The 27,135-nt window shown below is 46.4% G+C and overlaps 1 protein-coding gene across 1 annotated transcript in view; it reads left to right on the plus strand.

Moving 5' to 3' along the window:
* The first annotated feature begins 4,213 nt into the window (after positions 1-4,213).
* TMEM233 (transmembrane protein 233) overlaps positions 4,214-27,135 on the plus strand; it is a 28,659-nt gene continuing 5,737 nt past the window's right edge. The window contains exons 1-2 of the mRNA XM_073313411.1: positions 4,214-4,565; positions 19,783-19,917. Of these exons, the coding sequence (XP_073169512.1) occupies positions 4,383-4,565; positions 19,783-19,917 (318 nt within the window). The 5' untranslated portion in view covers positions 4,214-4,382. The remainder of the gene's footprint in view (positions 4,566-19,782; positions 19,918-27,135) is intronic.

Here is a 27,135-nt window from a genome sequence, read left to right on the forward strand (position 1 = left end):
CAAAAAGAAAAGGAGGACTTGTGGCACCTTGGAGACTAACAAATTTATTTGAGCATAAGCTTTCGTGAGCTACAGCTCACTTCATCTGATACTGTATACTCCTGATTACCCCAATAGCAGGCAGGATGTGGATTTTCTTTGGATAAGCGGGAGTTCAGATAATTGAGATGGTAGGAGTCATTCAGCAGCAGGCTAGCCTGACCAGTGGCGGCTCCTCCTCACACTCCTGGCTGCGAGTCTCTGCTCCACTCACTCACTTCTGAGACAACGTGGCTGCAGTGGGCTCCCTCCCCTTCCCCTCCTCATCGCCCTCCTCGCTGGGGGTATCTGTGATGAGTTTGGTCACAGATACGCCCTTGGGACTGTCACCGATATGCTGAATTTACCTCTGAGCCCATTTTCCCTGCCAGCTTGGGACTCCAGAACTCTGCCTTGTTGAGCCAGACATGCTAGCCTGCTGCAAACACAGACCCCGCTCTGATCCATGCCCCTAAAGTTGCAGACTTTAACCAAAAACTGCTCAGCAGGTCACCATCTCCAACACCCAACCACCCAGGTCCCAATAGGATCCAAACCACAAATAAGTCTGTTTTACCCTGTATAAGCTTTATACAGAGTAAACTCATAAATTGTCTGCCCTCTATAACACTGATAGAGATATGCACAGCTGTTTGCTCCCCCAGGTATTAATCACTTACTCTGGGTTAATTAATAAACAAAAGTGATTTTATTTAGTTAAAAAGCTGGATTTTAGTGGTTCCAAGTAGTAACAGACAGAACAAAGTGAATTACCAAGCAAAATAATATAGAACACGGAAGTCCGTGTAATACAGTAAGAAAACTTGAATACAGATAAAACCTTCCCCTCTCTTGCCCACATCCTAGTCTGGGCCCAATCCTTTCCCTGGTACAGTCCTTGTTAGTTCCAGCAGGCATCTTTGGTGAAAAGCAGGGGGTTTCTCATGACTGGCAGCCCCCTTTGATATCTTTGGCACAAGGAAGGTGGGGAACTTTTGTCTCTCTGGGTTCCCACCCCTCCTTCTAAATGGAAAAGCACCAGGGTTAAGATGGATTTCAGTATGAGGTGACATGTCCTGTGAGAGCCCCTCCACTCTTCCAGGACTGGCCCACACATACACAGGAAGGTTTGCAAGTAAACAGAGCCATTTACAACCCATTGTCCTAGTCAGTGGGAGCCATTAAGATTCTAAACCACCCTTAATGGCCCACGCTTTGCATAATTACAACAGGACCTCAGAGTTATACTTCGTATTCCTAGTTTTAGATACAAGAATGATACATGCATACAAATAGGAGGAATATATTCAGTAGGTTATAACCTTTGTTATACCTTACAAGAGACCTTTTGCATAAAGCATATTACAGTTACATCATATTCACACTTATAAACATTTCCATAAAACATATGGAGTGCAACGGCACAGTATCTGCTCTACTCTTCGAATCCCTTCCTTGTCCCCCAGCATGAGACGCATGGGGGACGAGGGAGGGATTTGGAGAACGCAGGGGTTTGGAGCAATGGGTGTATCTGTGCTATTGCAATGCAGGCTCTATCAACGCCACATTGCAGCACTGGGACCTGGCTTCAGAAATGAAGCATGGATGAAATTTGTCATGTCTCTTCTCGTCAGCCTGAAAATCATCATGGCTTTATGGGAGTGTTTGAAACAGACTTTTATTCGTTAAAAATAAATGACCTTTCTGAAAGTAATAAAATATTCTGCCCAAAAAGCGAAATATTATGGATCCCGCATGCAGAGGTGGCTACAGCTATCAGCAGGAATAGTCAGTTTGCTGAGATCAACTCAAACATTGGGGGCCTGCAAAAAGAAAAGGAGTACTTGTAGCACCTTAAAGACTAACAAATTTATTTGTCTCCAAGGTGCCACAAGTCCTCCTTTTCTTTTTGCGGATACAGACTAACTCGGCTGCTACTCTGAAACCTGTCACTGGGGGCCTGGTATGTTCAAGGGGTTTGTGTTGGCTCAACTGAACCAACCGTTACTGTTTTGCTCATCTGAACCATTCAATTCCATTCAAAGGGGATAAAAGGAAATAATTTTCCCCCTCAACTGTGGGATTCAGGCCCCCCAGAAGGCAGAGAGGCAAAGATTCGCAAAGGGATTGGATCTTTATAGGGATAACAATGCTATGCAAAATTGTCACAATTAATGGGGATAAAGTGGTGGTAGGGAAATTAAACCTTCAGGATTTAAGAAGCCAACTTCTCAGGCTTAGAGCTTAGCCTAAGCCAGGGGTCTCAAACACGCAGCCCCCCGGGTTATTTTCTGCTGCCTGCCTGCTCCTCACGGCCCCTCCGCATCCTCTCCAGCATTTACGTAGAGCGGCTCCCTGCCTACCCTGCCCCCCACCACCCCTCAGCTCTGGGAAGTGGCCGGGACCAGGGGGGCACAGGGGTCTGTGTTGACCTGGCTGCTCCTCTAGGTACTTCCCCCGAAGCTCCCATTGGCCGCGGTTCCCCATTCCCGGCCAATGGGAGCTTCGGGGGCGGTACCTGGAGGCACGGCCAGGGCAACACACAGACCCCTGTGCCCCACCCCTCGCGCCCAGGACCCAGCTGCTTCCCGGAGCGGGCGGGCGCAGGGGCAGGGCAGGGGGCAGGGAGCCTCCCCCGCCCCCTGCTGCACCCTGCCCGCCCCCCCGAACCCTTTCTGCAGCCAAACCCCCTACCCGGAGCCCCCCCGGCTGCACCCTGCCCCGCCCCCCCGAACCCCTTCTGCAGCCAAACCCCCTACCCGGAGCCCCCCCGGCTGCACCCTGCCCCGCCCCCCCGAACCCCTTCTGCAGCCAAACCCCCTACCCGGAGCCCCCCCGGCTGCACCCTGGCCGCCACCCCGAACCCTTTCTGCAGCCAAACCCCCTACCCGGAGCCCCCCCGGCTGCACCCTGCCCCGCCCCCCCGAACCCCTTCTGCAGCCAAACCCCCTACCCGGAGCCCCCCCGGCTGCACCCTGCCCGCCACCCCGAACCCTTTCTGCAGCCAAACCCCCTACCCGGAGCCCCCCCGGCTGCACCCTGCCCCGCCCCCCCGAACCCCTTCTGCAGCCAAACCCCCTACCCGGAGCCCCCCCGGCTGCACCCTGCCCGCCACCCCGAACCCTTTCTGCAGCCAAACCCCCTACCCGGAGCCCCCCCGGCTGCACCCTGCCCCGCCCCCCCGAACCCCTTCTGCAGCCAAACCCCCTACCCGGAGCCCCCCCGGCTGCACCCTGGCCGCCACCCCGAACCCTTTCTGCAGCCAAACCCCCTACCCGGAGCCCCCCCCGGCTGCACCCTGCCCCGCCCCCCCAAACCCCTTCTGCAGCCAAACCCCCTACCCTGAGCCCCCTGCTGCACCCTGCCCCGCCCCCCCAACCCCTTCTGCAGCCAAACCCCCTACCCTGAGCCCCTGTCCTAAGCCCCCTGCCGCACCCCACACCCCTCCTGCACCCAGAGCCCCTTCCCTGAGCCCCCTGCCGCACCCCACACCCCTCCTGCACCCAGAGCCCCTTCCCTGAGCCCCCTGCCGCACCCCACACCCCTCCTGCACCCAGAGGCCCCTGATGCACCCTGCCCCCAGGGGCAGAGCTGGGGTGCAGATTTCAGGGAAGGGGTGGGGTGGGAAGAGGCAGGGCAGGGGCCTCATGGAAGGGGTGGCGTGGGGGCGGGGGCTGGGCCAGGGCAGCAGGTTGGGGGGTGGTCAGTGGTGCGGCCCTCAGGCCAATGTATTAGTCCTCACGGGGCCCTCGCGGTCATTTGCGTGTGGGACCCCCCTGGCCCAAGCCTTAGTGGGGGGCAGCTCGCGGGCTCCGACACCTGCGGCTGGAGCGGCTGGTGCTGGCCAGGGCTGGAGACAGGGGCCCTGACTAGACAGCCCCCGGCTCTGCCCCAGCCCGGCAACGCGCCTGTTTCTCTCCGGCTGCTCCCGCCACGTGCTGCCCGCAGGCGGCTGGCTCCGTCCGACGCTGGGGGCTCCCCGGGAGCCGTTGCCGCCGGCCGGGAAGGCGCCGCCTCAGACCGTGTTTCGGGGCGGGGGGAGTCCGGGGCTTTGTACCGCTTCCCTCACGAGCCCTCAGCGGCTGTCCGCCCCCCTTTCCCCACACGTTCGCCCCCTCCTCGTGTGTGTCCTGCCCGGCCCCTGTGGCAGGGTCACCAGGGGGAGCCGCCCCGCCCCGCCCCGGCTGAGGGGGCGCCGCGCCTGGCCCGGGCGGGCTCTCTTGGCTCCCGCCGCCGGGGGAGGAGCGAGGCGCGGGGAGGTCCCGGAGCCCTGCGCTGGCATTTCAGACCCTTCCGCGGAGCTGCCAGCCCGGAGAGCGGAGCCTTTCGCCGAGTCTGCCCCGCGCGCCCCCCGCCTCCCGCCCATGTCGGAGCCCGCCGCCAGCTCGGAGCTCAAGCGGGCTTTGCACAGCGGCCCCGAGAGCAGCGTCCAGCATGAGCCCCCGCAGGCCGCGCCCATGCCCAAGAGCTACCTGGTCCTCAGCATCTTCTCCTGCTTCTGCCCCGCGTACCCCATCAACATCGTGGCCTTCGTCTTCTCCATCATGGTGAGTGGCCGGGGGCAGCCCCTGCCCTGCCCTGCCCGCCTCCCGGAGGCAGCTTGCAAATGCCCTTGGCCCTTGCGTCTCCGGGTGGGGGGCGTGATCCCCTGGCACCCACCGTGGGGTAACCCAGCCCGGCGAGAGCCGGCCCTGGGCTGTCCCGCAGCCACGGGCTGAGATCAGCCCCTGCCGGGCTCGGTTTGCTCAGGTCCGCCCTCGTCCCTTTGCTCTGCGAAGCCTTGTCCTAGCTCGGCCCATCTGGGCATCAGGTGGGGGAACTGCTGGGCTGCGACAGAGACTTCCCTTGGCCCGGCCTCTGGCCTTTCCCACTTCAGTGCCTGGAGTGGTGACTATTTCAGTGTCCATTGCAACAACCCCCATCGCACAGTATCCACCCCTCTCCAGTATGCACAGGAAGGGGGCTGCCCCCCGCCCCCCCAACATGTGCAAACTCTGCAGCTGGCCTCCTAGCTGTAAAACTCTGGGGAGCTCAGATTTGGCTCTACATTTTATTGCTCAAACCCCTCTCTCATACAGAGGGAATTCCTGAACACTTGGCAAAGGATTTGGGTTGGTTGTTTTTTGTTTCTTTTCAGTTTATTCTGCAGTGTCCCGTCCCCCCCCCCCCCAACACTGGAAAAACACAATAATGTTCTGGACAAAGTCCGCCTTTGATCTTAAACCTCCCCTAATGCTTTACCTCTTTACACCTGCTGAGTAACTGAAGAGGGGTAAAGTAGGGGAGCACACACCTGCAGGCCTCTCTTTGACCTAGTAGATAAGTGACCTTCTTGAAGTATAGAGTACCATCTTTATGCTACTGATCTGTAGAAACAAAGGGTCAGAGCCAGTCTTACCTTCCCATTAAATTATTCTTAAATACCCAGTCTCTGATCTTGACTCGGGTGACCAGACAGCAAGTGTGAAAAATCAGGACAGAGGGTGGGGGATAATAGGAAACTATATAAGAAAAAGCCCCAAATATTGGGACTGTCCCTATAAAATAGGGACATCTGGTCACCCTAAGCTTGACTGGCATCGCTATGAGGAGCATGCATGATAAAATACATCAAAGGTTTCTTTCCCTGCCTCCCTCCATACTCCTCTCTAGCTCACTTTCTTCCTCTTGTGTGGGTGAAGCCAGTCTTTTTCTCTTGCACTGAGGAGCTTCCCCCTGTTGGTTGACGGTTCTGTTGTTTTGGAGGAACGGTACCTGCTGTGGAGGGCCTAGGTGGGAAAGGAAGAAGCAATCTCTCTGGTGGCTAGGGCCAATCCCATTGAGGACTTTAAATGTCAGGACAGAGACCTTGAATTGCACTGTAGATTCAGTGGGGAGCCAAGGAGACAGAGTGCAAAGCAATGTGTTCATGGGCAGCTGTGTTAATAAGCAGAAGGGCTTTTGTGTTTTGTGGTACTTGGAGCATTTGGGGGTATGTGGTTTCATTCTTAGATAGGAGTCACCGTGTACAAGCTTGGGGGTCAAAATGCATGAATCTCTGCAGCCTGAACTGTGTCTGATGGGATGGAGTGCATCTTCGGGCCAGTCACAGGGGGAAGTGGGTGGTTTTTTTGCCACCATGTCTCTATGCAATAAAGACGCCAAAAGGACTCCAGGGCTGCAGCCTGACTTGACAATTTGAGGGCAGATGCCTTTGGTGGTGGGGGTTGTGCTAGACAGTCAGGTTCTTCCAAGTGCTCCCCTTGTCCACCAGCATCATTGCAGTCCTGCCTGGGGTTAGTTTTTACTCAGCTGGTTTGTTTCCAGACACTAATATTAGCAAGGCCACGAGGAAGCTGTCTCATGGTGCTGCTCACATATGATATAAAGGAGATGGAGATTTGCCGTTCTGAGTTCTGAAGCTTTTTCTTCCTTCAGTTTTGTTGGCAATCCTTCTAAGAATACAGGTCCAGATTCAGTAAGGTACTTGAGCACGTTTACCTTGGAGCACTAGTCCCATTGGAGTCAATGGCACTGTTTTCAATGTTAGGCATGTGTTTAAGTACCTTACTGAGCCAAAACCATTAAGGAGATAATAGTGTCAGTGGCATAAATCAGTATCACAACCTCATGTTCTCCTGTCAGATAAATGAAAGCTGAAACATTTGTCAGGTCTAAAACATGGAGGCAAAGATGATTCAAATAAAGTCTTCAATGTTCTGTTGTCTTGGTCACAAAGTTTTATTCCAATTAACTTTGGCTGTTAAACCAACATTGCAGACGTTTATTCTAACACATCTTTGTGTGTGACAATGATCACAGCAAAGCAGCATTCTGATTGGCAAAGGAACAGCTGTGTTTTTTCTTCAGCCAGTCAACTTTTATAGGTGTGTGATTTTTAGCAGTAAATATGGGCTTTTCTGATTGCCTGACACTAATTTTATTTGCTACAATAATAAGCAAATCAGTAATAGTTTGAATTCTTTGGCAATAACCGATGAAAATTAATGCACTGAGTACACTGAGACACAAAGGGCCAATCTTGCAAACCCTTACTCACACAAGGAGTAGTCCCTTAGTAATGCAAGAAGCCCCATTAACTTGGGGCTGTGTGGGTAAAAATTACTTGACTGGTTAATATCTCTAAAAAGATATATGATCCATGTGATCAGTAATCTTCCATTATTTAATGGAACTGAGAGGACAAACATATTTGTATATTGCATCTCTTTTCGTCAATGAGGCTGCAAAGCTCAGTAAAAAGTAAACCTATTCATATATATGTACCCAAATGATTACATGTGTACAATGTGTATCAAAACACACTAATCCAAAACAAATCAGAAATCACATTTTGATTCTTACATTTGATAATTAGTTAAAGTAGACTTTCCAAGGTGGTCTTGACTACCAAGTCTTTCAGAGATGAAAGGCATTGGCTATAGTCGTATTTCACCAGGTAGGTATTTTCTTTGTTTTTGACAATCTATACCACATAATCTCTTTCTTGATTTAAGAAGACCTATCTTTGATGGTATGTGACATCCTTTTTGTCTGTGGATGTTCTGGGTACTATATAAATATAAAAGAACAATAATTTACTGTGCTGGTTCATGAACATCAATTTGCTATAATTGTGCGTTCACTAAAGTCAATGTGTAACAGCCAAGAGCCGAATGTGGCTCATGGACGCCTAAGGTGATCTTCACAGCACCCTGCACCCTGTATGCAGATGCCCGTGCTCACATCCCAGTTTAAGATCAAGCAGGCTTTTGTAGGCAGGCTCAAATAAATTTCTCCATGGGATGTGTAGAAACAGTTGTGGGAAGGGCACTTCCTGAATGCTGGACGGTCCTTGCAACTTTTAACCACCCTCTCCCTTTGTCTTCATATCACCACCAGCCAGAACCTCTCCTGTTTTACAAAGACAACCTGTCCTGTCCAAGCTTCTCTTGACAGAGCCCCATAGAGCTTCAACTCCCAGAACCACCCCACCCAACCAGACACCAAGTTCTGGATTGGAACCTGTTACGCTTGTACTGTCACCTCTCCTGGCGTTGGTACCCTTTATCTCACAAACGTTTTTCAGAATCTCTGAGCATTTCCATTCATATCCATGTGGTGTGTTTTATTTTTCACAGAAGATGCCTAACTATACACACTGCAGCGATAACCAAATAGCCTGCTACCTCAGAAAAGACTTCAGAGCATATATAAAATGTAGGAGATATATAAAATGTATGCTCACTTTCAGAACCCATAATGGGCCTGATCCTGATCCCATCAAAACCAATAGCAAAACTCCCAGTAACTTCAAGAGGAGAAGGACTGCGCCCAGTATCTGTTTGTCATGTCCTTCCAACATGCTTGTGATATGCTGACCCAAAATACGGTTCACACCAAAGGTATGATCTAACCCATCAGCAGGATTAAATGACAGATTTATTTTCTATCTTCTGCTGTCTCACATGTTATTGTCTACGCAATTCATGTACTGTAATGGGTTTCTGATCCTTTTTTCCCTTGCTTTTGCTGACCTTCCCACCCTCCCCACTATTGGGGCTCCAGTCTTATCCATTTTACATCTTATTTCCTTGAGTATTTCTGAATGGACCTTTCCACCCATCCTAATTATTTTTCTCTCCTCCTTATTCCTTGCCTCCTTTGTAGAACTCATGACTACAAGAGATCAGTGAATCCAGGAGGATGAGGTTGTGGCACTATAATGCTGGAGGTGCTGTCTTTTGGATAAGCTGTAAAACTGAGGTCCTGGTTACTCGAGGTCATTAAAGATTGCTTGGCATTTTTTTTTTTTTTTTTTGCAAGAGTAGAAGTGTTTACCCCAATGTTCAGGCCAAACTTCATACTTGAGCGATTACATTCTCCCCAACTGTATTCCCTGACAACTCCGATTGGATATTTGTATTCTTCTTTCCCTTGTGTTTTAAGCTGTTGTGTCATGTTGCTGTGCGGTGTTAAACCATTGATGTGTTCCACCCCATATTCAGCTGTTTTATAATGCTGGATGAAGTGATTTCTATGTATCCCTGACCAACCTCATAGCGGTGTTGGATTTTAAATTAATTGATGTGTGAGAGCTCCTTGGATGAAAGATTCCACAGAAGTGGAAAGTACAATTATAATTGTTCTCCAGTGTCTTCCTCAGATTCCTACCTTGATCTTTTCTTTACGCCATATCCTGAGCCCATTGATTTCATTGAGCTCGGATGAGATTCTGTGCCTCCTCCTTTAGAGATCTATCCTGAAGAAGATCACCTGGTCCAGGTGCCATTGCTAATTTTGTGCCTGGTTCTGCTCCCGCTGCAGTCAATGGTGAGCCGCCTATTGGCTTCAGCAGGACCAAGGTTGGGCCCTTGATGTTAACCCTCGTTGTCCACTGCTGACAACTCGGCTTCAGCTCTTTTGTTTTAGTGGAGCAGCGAGGCACCGTGGCAACCTCCGTGTGGTTTTATATTTGCAGTGGCATCTCAAGAGCTACTTCTCATCAACTCGTGGACTTTAAGGTCAGAAGGGACCATCAAGGTCATCTAGTCTGACCTCCTGCACATTGCAGGGCTCAACCTCACCCACCCATTCCTATAATAGACCCCTAACTGCTAGCTGAGTTATTGGAGTCTTCAAGTCATGATTTAAAGACTTCAAGTTGCCACTGCTCTCTGTGGGGGGTGGGTATTATTGATGGGACAGGATGAATCCTTCACACAGGGTGGGCAGCTGACCTACAGACTCCAGAACTCAAGGTATGAGGCTCATAATGGCAACTTATTGGACTCCAAGTCCAGCATTGCTGCAGCTGGCTGGCTCTTGTCTGCTGGTACAATACTTTTCTTGAGCAGAGGCATTGCACGAGGTCCATAGAAGAGGTGGTGGGAGTGTGGAAGCAAAATGATGGAAGTTGCTCTCTGAAGCAGGTCCTTCCCCACTCCGTGGTTTTAAAGCACTGGTAGAAGTGTTTGTTCTGGTCAGCGGCGTGAGGAACGTTCACTAGCATTTCCTTGCATGTGACGTTATTCCCTTTGGAAGGTTTATTTGGGAACATCAAAAGGACGTGTTATTTAAAAAGTAGCTAATAGCTAATTATGTGCTAGGGCGCCTAGAGCCTTGTATAGGCAGGCATGGGAGGGGTTGTTACTTTAATTTAAATAACTAACTAACAATGCTTGGCAGCTATACTGAAGCACATCTGCCCTTGCTGTTAGCTTTACCCACCAGAGATATTTTTCTTTAATATAGTCAGTCCATCCCTGCAAACACCGAAGTGAAAGAGTGGTGGGGAGCTGTACCAGTGGTGTAGAGTGGCTTACTCATTCCTGTGTGCCCAGCTTGCTAATATGGGACAGGATGGAAGGAAGATGAAGCCAGCTCTCCTCTCACTCCCTGGCCCTCTCTGCTCCCTCCCTACCCATTTGTTCATGGTTTGGTAGCACTGGGCAAGTATGTCTTGCTCACCTCCTCTTAGCCAGAGTCAGTCTGAGCAGGAGAGCACAGGGAGCCTCACTCCCCTGCAAAGGCGGGGAAGGGCTCTGCCAATCTGGCCTACAGGGAGCACAGACTGCCTTCAAGTAAGTCAGCTAAGAGGCTGTTAAGGTTTTTAAGTGTAGCAGAGAGGCTGACTTCTAGGGTATTTGCCATCTGTAAAACGCTGAGGGTTCTCTAGTCTGTTTTACTTTGCAATGAACAGTCAGATTTCAGTCTAAGGAACTATGAGCAAGCACTGTACAGTGGAAATGCTTAACAGTAAAAGCAACTTAAAATGAATAAAAACCTTAGGGCTCAATCCTGCTACCTTCTACACCCATGAGTGCAGGACGGCCAGTTAGGGAACAGAGGAACTCTTGTATAAATAAATGAGTGAGTAGTCCTGACTCACATGAATAGAGCTGCTAACACCAGTGGGGCTGCTGAAATATACAAGAGTTTGCAGAACCAGGCCTCTAATTTGTTTGACTTAAAAATGACCAAGAGAAGAGGAATTTGAGAGATTTCATAAGGAATTAGACTGAAAGTGGCTGTGAATTGCTATTGAAACTAGATAAAGACTAAGAGGTTAAGCACAGATCAACATATTACCCTAGACATAGCAGTTAGCCCTAGAAATAAGATTGGGGTTGGGTTGGTTTAGTTCTATAACAGCTGAAGGTGTCCTAGGGGTGGAGAATCAAGGGCTTGATCCACAGCTCTTTGAAGTCAGTGGAAAGACTCTCATTGATTTCTGTGGGCTTTAAGTTTGTCCCGCCCATATATCCATTTTATCCTTGAATAATATCTACTTAATGCTGTTTAATATAAGCCTCCTGACAAAGGAGCCTCTCTCCTGCTGGTTTCTCTTAAATCTGGTGCTTGCCCCTTCATGCTAATTGCCTTCTCCTCACCCATGGATTTTTATTAAAATAACACTATTCCAATAGCATTACTTATTGAAGTATGCAGTATGAATTATTTATCCATCCAATGCCCATGCAGGTCACTTTGAAGCACTCCTTCATGCTTCCAAAATACATTAGAATAGTTCTACAGAGCCACAACTTATAGCTCCCTGCCTTGCCAAAAGCTTCACTTCAGCCTGCATCATGTGTTCAACAGGGAATAATTATGCCAGAAGTAACAAACTGCTCTAAGAGTAGGATGAAGTTTTTATTTTCCCCTTAGGAATTGGGGCCTTTTTTGCAAGTAGCAGACAAAATCCAACCTGACAACTTTAAAAATAATAACCGTTATGTTTTGTACTTCTGTCGCATCTTCCAGTTGAGGATCTCAAATCACTTTAAAAACACTAAGATATTAAGCCTTACCCTTGTGAGGTAAGTAAGTAAACATGATTAGACTCATGTTGCAGATGGATACAAGACATTAAGTGACTTACCCAAGGGCATCTTCAAAGTCATGGGCAGAGACCAAAATAGAACTCAGCATCCCCAACTCCCAGTCCTTTGTTCCAACCCTAGGATCTTCCCTTCCATATAAACTGCTTTTAATTTAGCCTCAAGAGTGTAATTTGAGAGAAACTGAGATTTCTTTTGCTAACATAAAAGAGTGACAAAGTTAGTTCCTTATTTCACTTTACCATCCCCTTGTCTCTCCTGCTGTCCATCTAAATAGCACAGCAAGCCAAACTCTGCTTGCTCTGCTCATGCAGATAGTCCTGGTAAAGTCATTGGAATAACTGCTTGAGTAGATAAGCAAGATTTTGACCAACATGACATAATAATAGAGGGACCTCTTAGTGAAGCACCAAACAGGTGCTAATTTAAAGACGGACAGAGTGGCCATTTCCCCACTTGGGCACAATAGCCGAGTCTCATGACATATCGCTGCTTTTCTGCCAGAATGATCAGTTGGGCTGGTTTCTGTTAGTTGAAGGCAAGTAACCGGAGTGCCATAGCTCATCTCTCACCAGCTATTTCCAAAGTGACTTTCATACATCCGATTTGACTTTTGCTCCTGTGGAATGAAGAGTGGGTGTCCAGCTATTGTTAGAACAGATGAGAACTTCTGAAGCGGTTGGAAAAATCAATCCACTCTTGCTGAGTAAACCGTGAACTTTTTCTACATGGACTTTGGAGGCTGCCATCCACGGCCCCGTACACAGGGAAGATGTGAACTCACAGGGCTGAACTGTGGCTTTAGGCTGCAGTCTGGCCTGGAAGGCACCACAGATGCCACATGTCTAGTGGGAACTCCCAGATATTTTGTGCCTGAGGGAGAGACGGATGACTAGCACCCAGGTTGTAGGGAGGAGCAGAGTCACTTCTACACCCCTTGAGAGGACTACGTGCAACTTTTCCCACTGCTGGGTAGTGCAAAGGGCTTAGGGTCAGCACCCCATTTGATCTTTATGGGTTTAGTTCTGCCACCCATGGGAATCAGAGGGACTACTCAGTGAGTAATGAATGTACTATTTGATGTGAGTAAGGGTGATGGGCTCTGGCACTAAGGGAGCACAAGGACCTGAATGGTGTCTGCCCCTTGCACCTAGATACAAGAAGGGAGGCTCCTTAGAAGAGCTGTTTGGAAATGTTACAATGGCATGTTTTTCTGCTGGAAAATGTCAATTCATCAAAGTGAAACGTTTCCTGGGAGCATGGTGATTTAGCTGAAGTTTCATTTTAAAAAACCCAACACAAAATTCAGCTAATGTTGCCAGGATCTGGTTTGACGTTTCTGGAGAGGAATGCTTTGACTTTTTGTCTAGAAATGACGTTTTGTTTCAAAATATATTGTATGATGGGTTTTTTTGTTTTTTTTTTAATGTCCAGTCAGGACGAAATGTTTTGATTGACCCAACATGAGAAAAAAATGTTATAATTTTGTTTTGCAGACAGTGGAATGAAAAAGAGAAAATGAGCTTGCAGAATAAACAGTCCACCCAGCTGTTTTCCTTACACTCTCACTAATCCTGGCACACCTACACAAGGCCAAGCATAATCTGGTCCATAAGGTCAAATTCCTCCTCCTCCCTAGTTGAATTCCTCTGCATTCAGAGACGTTACATCATCGATGAATTTGGCCCATAAAGCTTGGCTCGTTCACTAATAAACAGAGCATATACGGTGTCTGGCAGATGATAGCCCCTAATTATGTTGCTCTGATTCTAATGCTGACTGCTGCTAAATCGATCCAAGATTAAACATCAGGTCCTGGGGGAGCGAAGGCTCTGCAGTAACATCTGGTACCGTTCTAATTGCACTTCAGTAGCCTGAGAGCCTTTGCATGGAACAGGAGACAAGCTACCTAGTAAAGGTGTTCTGGGTTAGTCATGGAAATGTTTTCTGACCCTGTCGCATGGACACCCAAATTCAATCTGAATTAAGATTGAGAGTGCATATCAGTACACTGAAGGTAAAAATTTTTTAAAAATAAAAAGAATGGGAGGAACAGAAAATTAAAAGAAATGCAGACTTTTGAATGCCCAGTAAGTCACTCAACCTTAACTGGTGCCACCAGCACCATCGTAAGAAGAAAACAAACACTGCAATACCTGATCCTCAAACCGTCATGGGCCTATCTCATCACTGACCACAAAGACTGATGTGTACTGTGGTTACCCTAGCTCCAGCCTTCTTTGCAGTTGTGCGCAATCCATAGCAAAAGATATACTTTATAAATTCCCTGTAAGACAAATAGCATGCTGAAGGCCATCATTCTCCATGCTTCACTGAGGGCCTTATCCAAAGCCCATTGAAGACTCTTTCCATTGCCTGCATAGGGCTCTGGAAAAGATCCTCAGATGCCATGGGTCATAATTGTGACCCAAGTGTCGTTGGGCACAAAGTAGTGCTTCTTAGGCCCAGATCATGACATTACATTTTTTTTTACATAAAACAACAAATGTCAGTATGGAGCTTAATTGTCAGATTTAGGATCAGAGATGTGTTTATGAAACTTTACTGTGGTGGGAATGTGTGTTGGTGTGTGCTTTAAGGCACTGTAGTTGAGCCAGGCAAACACATCCTTCTGAATGTGACAATCTTTAGGAAAATGACTGGATTCTGGAGTTCCTAATTCACCAGTGAATGACTTCTTTTATATGCTGTCCAGTGTCTCAAATTTGATCCTGTGCACTACATCTCACTAAGCTCTTTCAAGTAAAGCCCCATCTGAAATCTCCCAGGTGAATCATTTTGAACTAGGACACGGCAAAAAGCATTAGAAGAATTTTCAAACTGTGAAGGTTTCAGAGTAACAGCCGTGTTAGTCTGTATTCGCAAAAAGAAAAAGAGTACTTGTGGCACCTTAGAGACTAACCAATTTATTTGAGCATAAGCTTTCGTGAGCTACAGCTCACTTCATCGGATGCAATAAATTGGTTAGTCTCTAAGGTGCCACAAGTACTCCTTTTCTTTTTGCAAACTGTGAAGGACACTTATTGTTTCCCTCAGTCCTACTGCTTTAAATCCACTTGTCGGAATGATATCAAATTAGGTTAAAAACTACTGGCTGCTGGCCACAAAACACACATACGAGTAAAAGTATTTTTACTGGGAATTTTACAGTGTGTGTGTTGGGGGGTGGACACTGAGCTTTCCGTGGAAAAATGCACATAATTGGGCTTTCCGCCTTATCTACAGAACAGCTGCTATAATTAAATAAGTGGTTACCAAATCATGGCACTGTGTATATGTGTGTGTGTTTATTTAGAAAAGCTGGACGAGCAAAAGTCCATGGGGCCGGATGTGTTGCATCCGAGAGTGCTAAAGGAGTTGGCGGATGTGATTGCAGAGCCATTGGCCATTATCTTTGAAAACTCATGGTGATCGGGGGAGGTCCCAGATGACTGGAAAAAGGCTAATGTAGTGCCCATCTTTAAAAAAGGGGAAGAAGGAGGATTCTGGGAACTACAGGCCAGTCAGCCTCACCTCAGTCCCTGGAAAAATCATGGAGCAGGTCCTCAAGGCATCAACTCTGAAGCACTTGGAGGAGAGGAAAGTGATCAGGAACAGTCAGCATGGATTCACCGAGGGCAAGTCATGCCTGACTAATCTAATTGCCTTCTATGATGAGATAACTGGCTCTGTGGATGAAGGGAAAGCAGTGGACATGTTGTTCCTTGACTTTAGCAAAGCTTTTGACACGGACTCCCACAGTATTCTTGCCAGCAAGTTAAAGAAGTATGGGCTGGATGAATGGACTATAAGGTAGATAGAAAGCTGGCTAGATTGTCGGGCTCAACGGGTAGTGATCAATGGCTCCATGTGTAGCTGGCAGCCGGTATCAAGTGGAGTGCCCCAGGGGTCGGTCCTGGGGCCGGTTTTGTTCAATATCTTCATAAATGATCTGGGGGATGGTGTGGATTGCACCCTCAGCAAGTTTGCAGATGACACTAAACTGGGAGGAGTGGTAGATACGCTGGAGGGTAGGGATAGGATACAGAGGGACCTAGACAAATTGGAGGATTGAGCCAAAAGAAATCTGATGAGGTTCAACAAGGACAAGTGCAGAGTCCTGCACTTAGGACGGAAGAATCCAATGCACCACTACAGACTAGGGACCGAATGGCACGGCAGCAGTTCTGCAGAAAAGGACCTAGGGGTTACAGTGGACGAGAAGTTGGATATGAGTCAACAGTGTGCCCTTGTTGCCAAGAAGGCCAATGGCATTTTGGGATGTATAAGTAGGGGCATTGCCAGCAGATCGAGGGACGTGATCGTTCCCCTCTATTCGACATTGGTGAGGCCTCATCTGGAGTTTTGGGCCCTACACTACAAGAAGGATGTGGAAAAATTGGAAAGAGTCCAGCGGAGGGCAACAAAAATGATGAGGGGACTGGAACACATGACTTATGAGGAGAGGCTGAGGGAACTGGGGATGTTTAGTCTTCAGAAGAGAAGAATGAGGGGGGATTTGATAGCTGCTTTCAACTACCTGAAAGGGGGTTCCAAAGAGGATGGCTCTAGACTGTTCTCAGTGGTAGCAGATGACAGAACAAGGAGTAATGGTCTCAAATTCCAGTGGGGGAGATTTAGGTTGGATATTGGGAAAAACTTTTTCACTACGAGGGTGGTGAAACACTGGAATGCGTTATCTAGGGAGGTGGTGGAATCTCCTTCCCTAGAAGTTTTTAAGGTCAGGCTTGACAAAGCCCTGGCTGGGATGATTTAGTCGGGGATCGGTCCTGCTTTGAGCAGGGGGTTGGACTAGATGACCTCCTGAGGTCCCTTCCAACTCTGAGATTCTATGATTCTGTGATACATGTGTGTGTATAAAATATAAACAGACTATTATTATGGCATAACTTTCAGAGTACTATGGATTTGTATTATGTTAATCATTAATAATATGCAGCGCTTTACAAAAACCTGAATGCGCAAAGTCCGTGCGCAATAAGTTTCCTCTCAAATTCCTATTATTGTGCTTCATTAGCTCTCTTTGCTTTGCCTATCCCATTAATACCACAATTAATACTTCAGAATTTGGCTTTGAAAAATCAACACTGGAAAAAAGTCAGTAATTGGCAAGGTTCATTTAAGGCATTTCAGACAGGTTCACCTTTTGTTCATGCTGCTGGCTATAAATAACAGTCCATTTCTCTCCCTGTTCATGTTCTCTTCGCATTTCAGTTCTTGTCACAGACAAGGTAAGTGTCACAATAACCTGTAACAGTCAATGTTGATGAGAAAAGGTGAAAATAGGAGACAAAAAGACAAACAAAAAGATCTACTGATATAACTCAAGCACTGCTAAAACCATGGCTGATAAACAAAAGACGTGTGGGACTGGAAATTAGTGAACCAAAATTGGTGTGTCGGAAATTAGGCCTTTGGTGGACACAGTAATGAGGGGATGGGCTATTTCACCAATCACTCCTTTTTGGGGTATGTAAAAATAAAAGAAGAGACTTTGAGGGGAAAATATAGACAGACGGATGGAAACGCTGGCTGACTGAAAGAAGGGGAAGGAGCAAGCTTCACCACCATGGCTGCCACCCCCACCATCTCCCGGGGAAACTGGAGGACCTTTGTCATCCTGATCCTGAAAGATGGCCTGACGAGACAGAGCCAAGAGAAAGGCACCCAGATGGCATTTCCACCTCCACCAGCCCCGACTAAATCCTTTCTACCGCCCGGGATGTAAGGCTTCGTCATATACCCCTCCACTCACCCCATGTGTCCTTTTCCTTCCCCCATCTTATTTCTCTCTTTCCGGTCCCTCTCCTTTTTCCTTCAGTCTAATAAGAGTCTGGCTTAGCCAGCCAAATCTGTGTATTTCGCAACCCTGCTGCAAGCCTATGACCAACGAGGAAACTTTGAAAGCAGTGCCCTGAGCAGCCCGATACTGGCCCAAGTTTACGCAAGTTCAGAGTGGCTAATGAGACAATTTGCTGGGCCTGTGTTTTTCCAGCAGTGAGGTGGCAAGTGAGAATCAACACCAGAGAGAAGCTGCATTTTCTACTTGTGCTGTTCATTTCTTTCGCCTGTTGTGTGCGATTGCCTTGTCGGTTAGGAAACAGTATTGAATTCTAACAACAACAGCTCCAGTCCATTTCAGTTCACTTCTTCTCTTTTCCCCAAGAGGACTGTTATTGCCAGCTTTAGTACCATCTAAGAGTCGGTGAAATGGCAGGGGGGGGTTCATTCTAAAGCCTCTCTCCAGCTAAAGGAAAAGGGAACAAGGGATGCTGTTAAAATCGGAGGCTTCCTTAATACTTTACATTTCAAATTCTTGAATTGTTTCCCCTTCTTTTTTCTCAAAAAGAAAAGGAGTACTTGTGGCACCTTAGAGACTAACCAATTTATTTGAGCATAAGCTTTCGTGAGCTACAGCTCACTTCATTGGATGCATACTGTGGAAACTGCAGAAGACATTATATACACAGAGACCATGAAACAATACCTCCTCCCACCCCACTCTCCTGCTGGTAATAGCTTATCTAAAGTGACCACTCTCTTTACAATGTGTATGATAATCAAGGTGGGCCATTTCCAGCACAAATCCAGGTTTTCTCACCCTGAGAAATCCAGGTGAGAAAACCTGGATTTGTGCTGGAAATGGCCCACCTTGATTATCATACACATTGTAAAGAGAGTGGTCGCTTTGGATGGGCTATTACCAGCAGGAGAGTGAGTTTGTGGGGGGGGGCGGAGGGTGAGAGAACCTGGATTTGTGCTGGAAATGGCCCAACTTGATTATCATACACATTGTAAGGAGAGTGATCACTTTAGATAAGCTATTACCAGCAGGAGAGTGGGGTGGGAGGAGGTATTGTTTCATGGTCTCTGTGTATATAAAGTCTTCTGCAGTTTCCACAGTATGCATCCGATGAAGTGAGCTGTAGCTCATGAAAGCTTATGCTCAAATAAATTGGTTAGTCTCTAAGGTGCCACAAGTACTCCTTTTCTTTTTGCGAATACAGACTAACACGGCTGTTACTCTGAAACCTTCTTTTTTCTGTATCTTTAAAAAAGGGTGACAAAGATTTTTACTGGTGTGTTTGCCATGGTACTAAGCAGGCTGAGGTCTCTGTGTAACCAGACCTTGTTTAAAACTGCGTAAGTCTGGACAGTGACAGGGTCATGTTAACACCTTTGACTCTTTGGGCCCATTTATTCCATCTAACGTAATACAACCGGCGTAAATAACACATGAGATTGCTTGGTGTTCTTTTAGCTTTTAGGGTTTTTTCACTGCTGATGAAACAGCCAATTTCTGCTCACATGTAAATCATAATTCATATAAAGCTGAAAAAAAGGTTTTTCTAGGATTGTGCAAGTCAGTAACACCTGGGAATGAGTGTGAGGAGAGTTGATTCAGCAATCCTTATGTTGATGACTTCAGTGGGGCTACTCTTTGAAGTAAAGGCTTGTCTGCCTGGGGAGTTATTCTGGTCTAGATGTTCCTGCTTAACTATTCCTGATTAACTCCATGTGTTGTTCTAGAATAAGAGTGCCTTATTCAAAATTAATTTAATCCATTTTGGCATCCACACATGGAGTTAATCAGGAATAATTAATCCACTTTGAATTTACATGCTAATTTATTCCAGATTATTTTTTATGTGTAGACAAGACCTGAGAGCTGCATAATTGAAACCTAAAGTAGTCAAGAATAAGCCCTGAAATTTTGTGAAAATAGAAACTGGAAACCAGAATCCCTTGTTACAATGAACCTCACTTAGTACAGATATGTGTTCTAAAAATAATGCTCAGTATTCTGAAGTCTTGTATATTGTCCCAAAATGCAGGGCACTAAACTTTTAGTGAAGTCCATTGGACTGAGGGTGGATTGAGTTGTTTAACAATAATCACAAACTCTGTTTCTGTTCTGCAGGCTTTAAATAGTTATAGTCGAGGAGACATAGAAGGATCAAGAAGACTGGGTCGCAATGCACTCTGGGTTGCTGTTGCATCAATCATGATTGGCCTTCTGATTATTGGGATCTATTGTGTAGTTCACTTCACAACGGTAAGCAAAGTTTGGTCATTTCCAATACAAGTAGCTCTTCCTTGAACAAGAGCTTCATTATAAGAGATTGACAACTATGACAGACTGATACTATTCATAGTGTTGTGTTATAATTCAAGCGTTCACTCTCATTAACTAAAAGAGCAATTTTTGCATTATTTCTTATTTAGAAGTAAAAGGAGGTAGTGTTGTCTGGTGGTTAGAGCAGAGGACTGACTGACTAGGCATACTGGGATCTCCTCCAGCCTTTGCAACTCACTGACTGTGTACCTTGGGAAAGTCACTTATTGCTCTATTCCTCAGTTTCCCTACCTGTAAAATGAAGTGTATGGATCTCCTCAGATGCAAAATTCTAGTGTGTATAAATACCAAATTTCAGGATCAGAAAAGAGACACAGGATCTATTGTAACATTGCCAAACAGGAGAAGAGATGTGATTACTGATTCATTTTTTGGTATTAACTAGCAATAATCATGCCAAAAAGCAACCTCCTGATTCTCATTGCCTTGCTATTTGTGAAAGTTGTCCACACACAGTGCTATGTACATATGATCAGATTTTATCTTTTTTTGTAGCCCTGGAGGAGAAACAAGTGCTTTTTTGTTTCTCTAAAATGATTTATCAGAGGACACGTTGATAATGAAAACAGGACAAAAATAATTAGGACAACAATATATTCTCTTCAGGCTGTGCAATATGTTCTTTTCTCTTTAGCGATGTGCATTCCACACAGTTAAATCCATTTATTAGCATCTAACCTCTACAGAACCCCTTCCTTCCCTATAGTGTCCAAAATGCTTTACAATCTAATGTACAACATGTAAAGAGAGAGCACCTCAGCCACCATTGAAATGCAGCCATCTCTGGGGAGTGGAATGCCGTGGCTGTTTAACAGTGCACAACCGCTTCAGACAGAACAATGACTTCAGGGACAAGTTAAAGAAATAGGCTGCAATTACATAGGAGGCTGGACACAGCACACCTATGTTTATGAAAAGTGCCATGAGGTCAGGGACTTAGCTGTCTAGCTCACTGGAAGTAGAGAACCTCCAGTAGCTCAGTGCCCTTTAGCAGTATGCCAAGATATTGATTCTTGTACTGACTCAAAGCCAAGAGTTTCCTTAGAGGTCTCCTGTCCAAATAGTAGCCCAATCTTGCCTTGCTTTGCTTGAAATCTGATAGGATCACAGACCAAGGCGGTAGGGTTCACTGGGCTCCCCCGCTCTCTTACTGCCCAGCCTCTCCATTTCTTTTCCTTCTCTCGTTCATCTCTGAGGAATCCTTTGACTGGGGCAGTAGCTCTCCCTCTACTTGTGTAATGAGAATGTGCAAACAGGCGCACCCAACTGACTTTTTCTGATATCTGCGTGATATGCCACTTTTTCTTCATGAGCTCTCATGGGATAAGAGGGAAGGTCCTCTCATGGATTGGTAACTGATTAAAAGATAGGAAACAAAGGGTAGGTAAATAAATGGTCAGTTTTCAGAATGGAGAGAGGTAAATAGTGGTGTCACACAGGGGTCTGTACTGGGCCCAATCCTATTCAACATATTCATAAGAGATCTGGAAAAAGGGGTGTCAAGGTTCCTTCCCCACTCTGAACTCTAGGGTACAGATGTGGGGACCTGCATGAAAGACCCCCTAAGCTTATTCTTACCAGCTTAGGTTAAAAACTTCCCCAAGTTTTTAACCTAAGTTAACAAACTTTGCCTTGGCCTTGAACCGTATGCTGCCACCACCAAGTGTTTTAAACAAAGAACGGGGAAAGAGCCCACTTGGAGATGTCTTCCCCGAAAATATCCCCCCAAGCCCTATACCCCCTTTCCTGGGGAAAGCTTGATGATAATCCTTACCAATTGGTACAGGTGAACACAGACCCAAACCCTTGGATCTTAAGAAGAATGAAAAATCAATCAGGTTCTTAAAAGAAGAATTTTAATTAAAGAAAAGGTAAAAGAATCACCTCTGTAAAATCAGGATGGTAAATACCTTCCAGGGTAATCAGATTCAAAACATAGAGAATCCCTCTAGGCAAAACCTTAAGTTACAAAAAGACTCAAAAACAGGAATATACATTCCCTCCAGCACAGCTTATTTTACCAGCCATTAAACAAAAGACAATCTAACACATTTTCTAGCTAGATTACTTACTCACTTTACAGGAGTTGTAAGGCTGCATACCTGATCTGTTCCCGGCAAAAGCATCACACAGAACAAACCATTTGTCCCCCACCCCGATTTGAAAGTATCTTGTCCCCTCATTGGTCATTTTGGGTCAGGTGTCAACGAGGTTACCGTAGCTTCTTAACCCTTTACAGGTGAAAGGGTTTTGTCTCTGGTCAGGAGGAATTTTATAGCACTGTATACAGAAAGGTGGTTACCCTTCCCTTTATTTTTATGACAAGGGGTAAACTGTGAGGTGGCAAAATTTGCAGATGATACAAAACTAGTCAAGATAGTTAAGTCCCAGGTACACTGCGAAGAGCTACAAAAGGATCTCTCAGAACTGGATGACTGGGCAACAAAATGGCAGATGAAATTTAATGTTGATAAATGCAAAGTAGTGCACATTGGAAAACATTATCCCAACTATACATATAAAATGATGGGGTCTAAATTAGCTGTTACCACTCAAGAAAGAGATTTTGGAGTCATTGAGGATAGTTCTCTGAAAACATCCACTTAATGTGCAGCAGCAGTTTAAAAAAAAAAAGGGGGGGGGGGCAAACAGAATGTTAGGAATCATTAAGAAAGGGATAGATATCGTGTTGCCTCTATATAAATCCATGGTACACCCACATCTTGAATACTGCATGCAGATGTGGTTGCCCCATCTCAAAAAAGATATATTGGACTGGGAAGAAGTACAGAAAAGCGCAACAAAAATGATTAGGGGTATGGAACAGCTGCCGTATGAGGAGAGACTAATAAGACTGGGACTTTTCAGCTTGGAAAAGAGACAACTAAGGGGAGATATAATAGAGGTCTATTAAATCCATGACTGGTGTGGAAAAAGTAAATAAGGAAGTGTTATTTACTCTTTCTCAGAACACAAGAACTCGGGGCTGCCAAATGGAATTAATAGGCAGCAAGTTTAAAACAAACAAAAGTATTTTTTTCACACAGTGCACAGTCAACCTGTGGAACTCCTTGCCAGAAGACGTTGTGAAGGCCAAGACTATAACAGGGTTCAAAAAAGAATTAGATAAATTCATAGAGGATAGGTCCATCAATGGCTATTAGCCAGGATGGGCAGGGATGGTGTCCCTAGCCTCTGTTTGCCAGCAGCTGGGAATGGGCGACGGGATGGATCACTTGATGATTGCCTGCTCTTTTCATTCCCTCTGGGGCATCTGGCATTGGTTACTGTTGGAAGACAGGATACTGGGCTAAATGGACCTTTGGTCTGACCCAGTATGGCCTTTCTTATGTTCTTCACTTCCCAGTCTTCATTTCCTAGTGTGAAAACCTCTAATCTCTCTCCAGTAGAAGTCTTCCTGTGCATCTACTAATTCTTGTTGCCTTTCTTTGGACCATTTCTATTTAACACTAAATGCTTTTCAAGATGAGGGTGCCCACAGTGTTTCAGTGGAGAGTGTAACATTGATATAAATAATGGCATTATAATATTCTCCATATTATCTGTCTCACTCTTAATCCATCCAAACACCTGGGGCCTGATTATCATTTACACCAGGGCCACTTTACATTGGTAGTGGAAAAGGACCTGTGTGGGAAAACTGCTTTTATACTGACTTTAAGGCCCCTTTACATTGGTGCAAAGTAGCCTGGTGTTTGCTTTATTTGACGACTGCTGCTGTGCGTGGAGTAGATGTATTCACTGAGCTGTGTACTATGACGTGTGTACTGTTTTTTTTTCTGACAGGATATAGTGAATAGAAAAACCTGGACCAGCAGCATGTACAAGCAGCATTAACTTGTGTTTATCAACACTGAATTCCACCTGCTGTCATGTTATCCCATCATCAGTCATTGCTAGCTCCCTCTTAAGTTTCTCAGTCTTGTCAAGACTTAACTAGCCTAAATGATTTTGGTCACTGGTAAACTTTGCCCCCTTACAGTTCATCTCCTTTCCAGGTAACTAATAAAGATGTTTAGTAACAAGTCTCATTATGGATCCTTTGGGCCACCCCACAATTAACCTCCTGGAAAATTCCTCCTCTTTGTTTATTGTTTGTAGCCAGTTTCCAACTCATTGCAGAATTTTACCTCTCCTCTCATGACTACTTGGTTTCTTGAAGAGCTTGCAGACGACTTCACTTGGGCGTTCATAAAGCTTCAATTAAATTATACCTGCCTCTTCTCCTTATCTACTGTTGTGCTGATTCCTTCAAAGAATTTGAACAGATTAAAGAGGCATGATTTTTCTTTACAAAAGCCAGGCTGATTTGTATGTTCAGCTCAGTGTTTTATAATTCTTTCATTATTGCTTCATCCAATTTACTTGTTATTGACATAATGGCTTAACTGACCTGTAATGCCCAGGATCATCCCTAGCATCTTTTTTAGGATGCATACAATATTTGCTGCTACTCTGGTCCAGTCGCTGATTTTAATGAGTCCCTATTTTTGTTAGCAGCTCAGCCCCGTCATGCTTAAGTTCTTTCAGAATGCTTTGGATTAAGACCATCTGGTGACTTGCACTTTACAACTGAGATTTTCAAAGGACCCAGACTCCTTTTGAATTACACCTGTTTCCGTTAGGTCCCTTTCATAATCCCAGCCACTGTTAGCAGTTTGTTCCAGCATCTTCTCTTTTGGCCCCTCCGTCCCTAAATATAAACATGTGCTCAGTCCCGCAGGAGAGGAAGCAAGCCCTCTGACCAGTGGTTGGATCAGAATTGTAGGAAGGCTCCAGTGGTACACACACCAAGCCATCCTCGGCTGCCTGGAAACTCCTAGTAATTCAGGGCTGGGCTGGTGGGGGTAGTGATGGTAGCAGTGGCAGAGGGGGAAATGGGGGATGTTCCACCCTGACACAAAACAATGACGAGAATTGTACTTTCTGTTAACTGTAGGGCCCGCCTTAACTTCAACAGGGAAACAGGATTTGGTAGGTGGTGTTGGGATTCCCCTTGAATTTTCTAGCTAAGTCTGGCATTTCTGAACTGTGGAGTGAACAGGAATGGATTTGGAGTGACCACTGCTAGGGTTTGTCATTCTCTGTGACAGATTGAGGGCCTGCTAAGGCAATGTGCCTGCAGAATCAGGCTGCCTCTGGGCCCTAGAATTCTGTTCTCTCTGACAAGGGCCTTGTCTCTCCTGCAGATGAGCTCAAAGATCAGACACAGCTGGGAAGAACTAGAGCATGTGGCGAGGTCCGCTAGCAGCTTGCGTATCATAGGAACTGCCAAAGATTGTTCTGCAGCAGACTGAAAATAGATCAGGGGGACTGGTGGATTCAGAAGGGAGAAGAGCTCTTTATATTTCAGTGAGCTCCTACCCTCGGAGGAATCCTGCCCGTCTCTGCATAGCCGGAATAGTTTTATTCAACACCTCTGGCGAGTCCTGAGGAACCAATCGGAGAGTTAGAGCAGTTGGGAGGCTGGCCCATGTACGGTGGGAAATGTCTAGTCTGTTTTCATGGTAAAGATTTACCAGGAGGCAGATACTGAGCCATGTTCTGGGCTTCTGCTCTGAGTGTCACCTGTACAAGTTGTTCACCTGTCTGTAAGGATAGCACTTTCTCTCTAGGGGGCTAAAATGGGGCTCACTACTCACTGCTGGGGTGCCTCCTTTTGTGGCTTGTCTGGGGACTAGCTCTCAACTGGTTTGAGGCCTCCTCCTTCAGTTGCTGGCCCCACAGTCTCTCCCTCTGGACTCAGGTTATTCCCTCTTCACCATTCGGTCCACCAGCCAAATCACATAGTCCTCCTATTCTGAGATGTCAAAGGCCACTGGCCCAACTGGCCCAGGCAATAGGGGAACCTGGGCCCACCCACCACCCTGGACGGCAGCCCAGGGACCCTACACCCAGCCACCACTATCTGCTCAAGGTCCAGTCTTGTTGCTGTTTCTCTGGTCTCTTTCCGACCTTTCTGCCCTATCATCTGGCCCACCTCTGGGTTACCACTGGAGCCTCCTCTGCTTCCCCCTCTCAGCTACTTGTCAGGGTCTGTAGTTTCCAGGGCTCACTCTCCACCTAGACCACCTCCTTGTACTGAGCCAACTCCCCATGCCTCTAGGGAGTGACAGCACAGCTCCTCCCTGCAGCCCTCCTCCTACCACCAACTTTCTCTCTTTATAAGCCTGTCCCAGCTCCTTCCCCAGCGGAGCTTCATCAGCCATTCGTCTTTACCAGTCACTAGCGCCCCTCCAGGTGCAGCCTGTAGATTAATGGGCCTATTTTAGCTGTCCAGGCCATGTGCAGGGTGGACACCCCATCACAAGGACATGTGGGAAACATCCATTTTAAGCTGGGAAATGACATCTGACAGAAAGGATGAGGCACAGCCTGGTTAAGGGAGTATGGCGTCCCTAGACATAATGTTCGGTAGGACACTGAGAGGCTAAAGCACCCCACAGTTTGGAGTTTCTAAACCACTGCTCCATCTGCCCAGTCATTTGTTTGGAACTGCGGTCACTTTAGCTGTGTTAATAGATTTCACAGCTAGTACATGTCGAATGAGATGTGTTTAGATTCCCCTTTAAATTTTGCGCGGAAATGTTGTTTCAAAATAAAACAAATGCACAAAGTGTTTAGATGCCAAATCGTTAGCAGAGTACAGACTTAGCAGCACCAGCCTCAGAGGAAACAGATTCTTGTTTGGTTTAAATTGGATACTTTCTAAACAAGATGGATTTACTTTCTTAATTCACTGGGGCAACTCTGGAAGAGTTGACAGTCTCGTTGGGCATAAATCCAATCCTCATCTGGTATAAATCAGCACAGCCCCATTGAAATCAGTGGATCTTACTCCACATTATACCAGCTGAGGATCAGGCCAAATGAGATTTTGAGTTTTGTTTCTATATTTGCATGATCGACTTTTTCACCAGTTGAACTAATCGTGCAAGGGTAAGACTCGATTATCTCAGTCGGTGCAAACTTTGGCATGTCCTTGTCTAGGCTTTGGAGCCAGTGCTAGTTGGACATTGACTACTGAAGCGGGGCTATTCCCAATGCAGATAAGGCCTGACAGAAGGTGTCAGATAAAGAAGGCCCTTCCTTGCTATACCTAGTCTCTCCTGTTAG

Source organism: Lepidochelys kempii, chromosome 15 (genome assembly GCF_965140265.1).
Source record: "Lepidochelys kempii isolate rLepKem1 chromosome 15, rLepKem1.hap2, whole genome shotgun sequence".
In the NCBI taxonomy this organism is placed as follows: Eukaryota; Metazoa; Chordata; order Testudines; family Cheloniidae; genus Lepidochelys; species Lepidochelys kempii.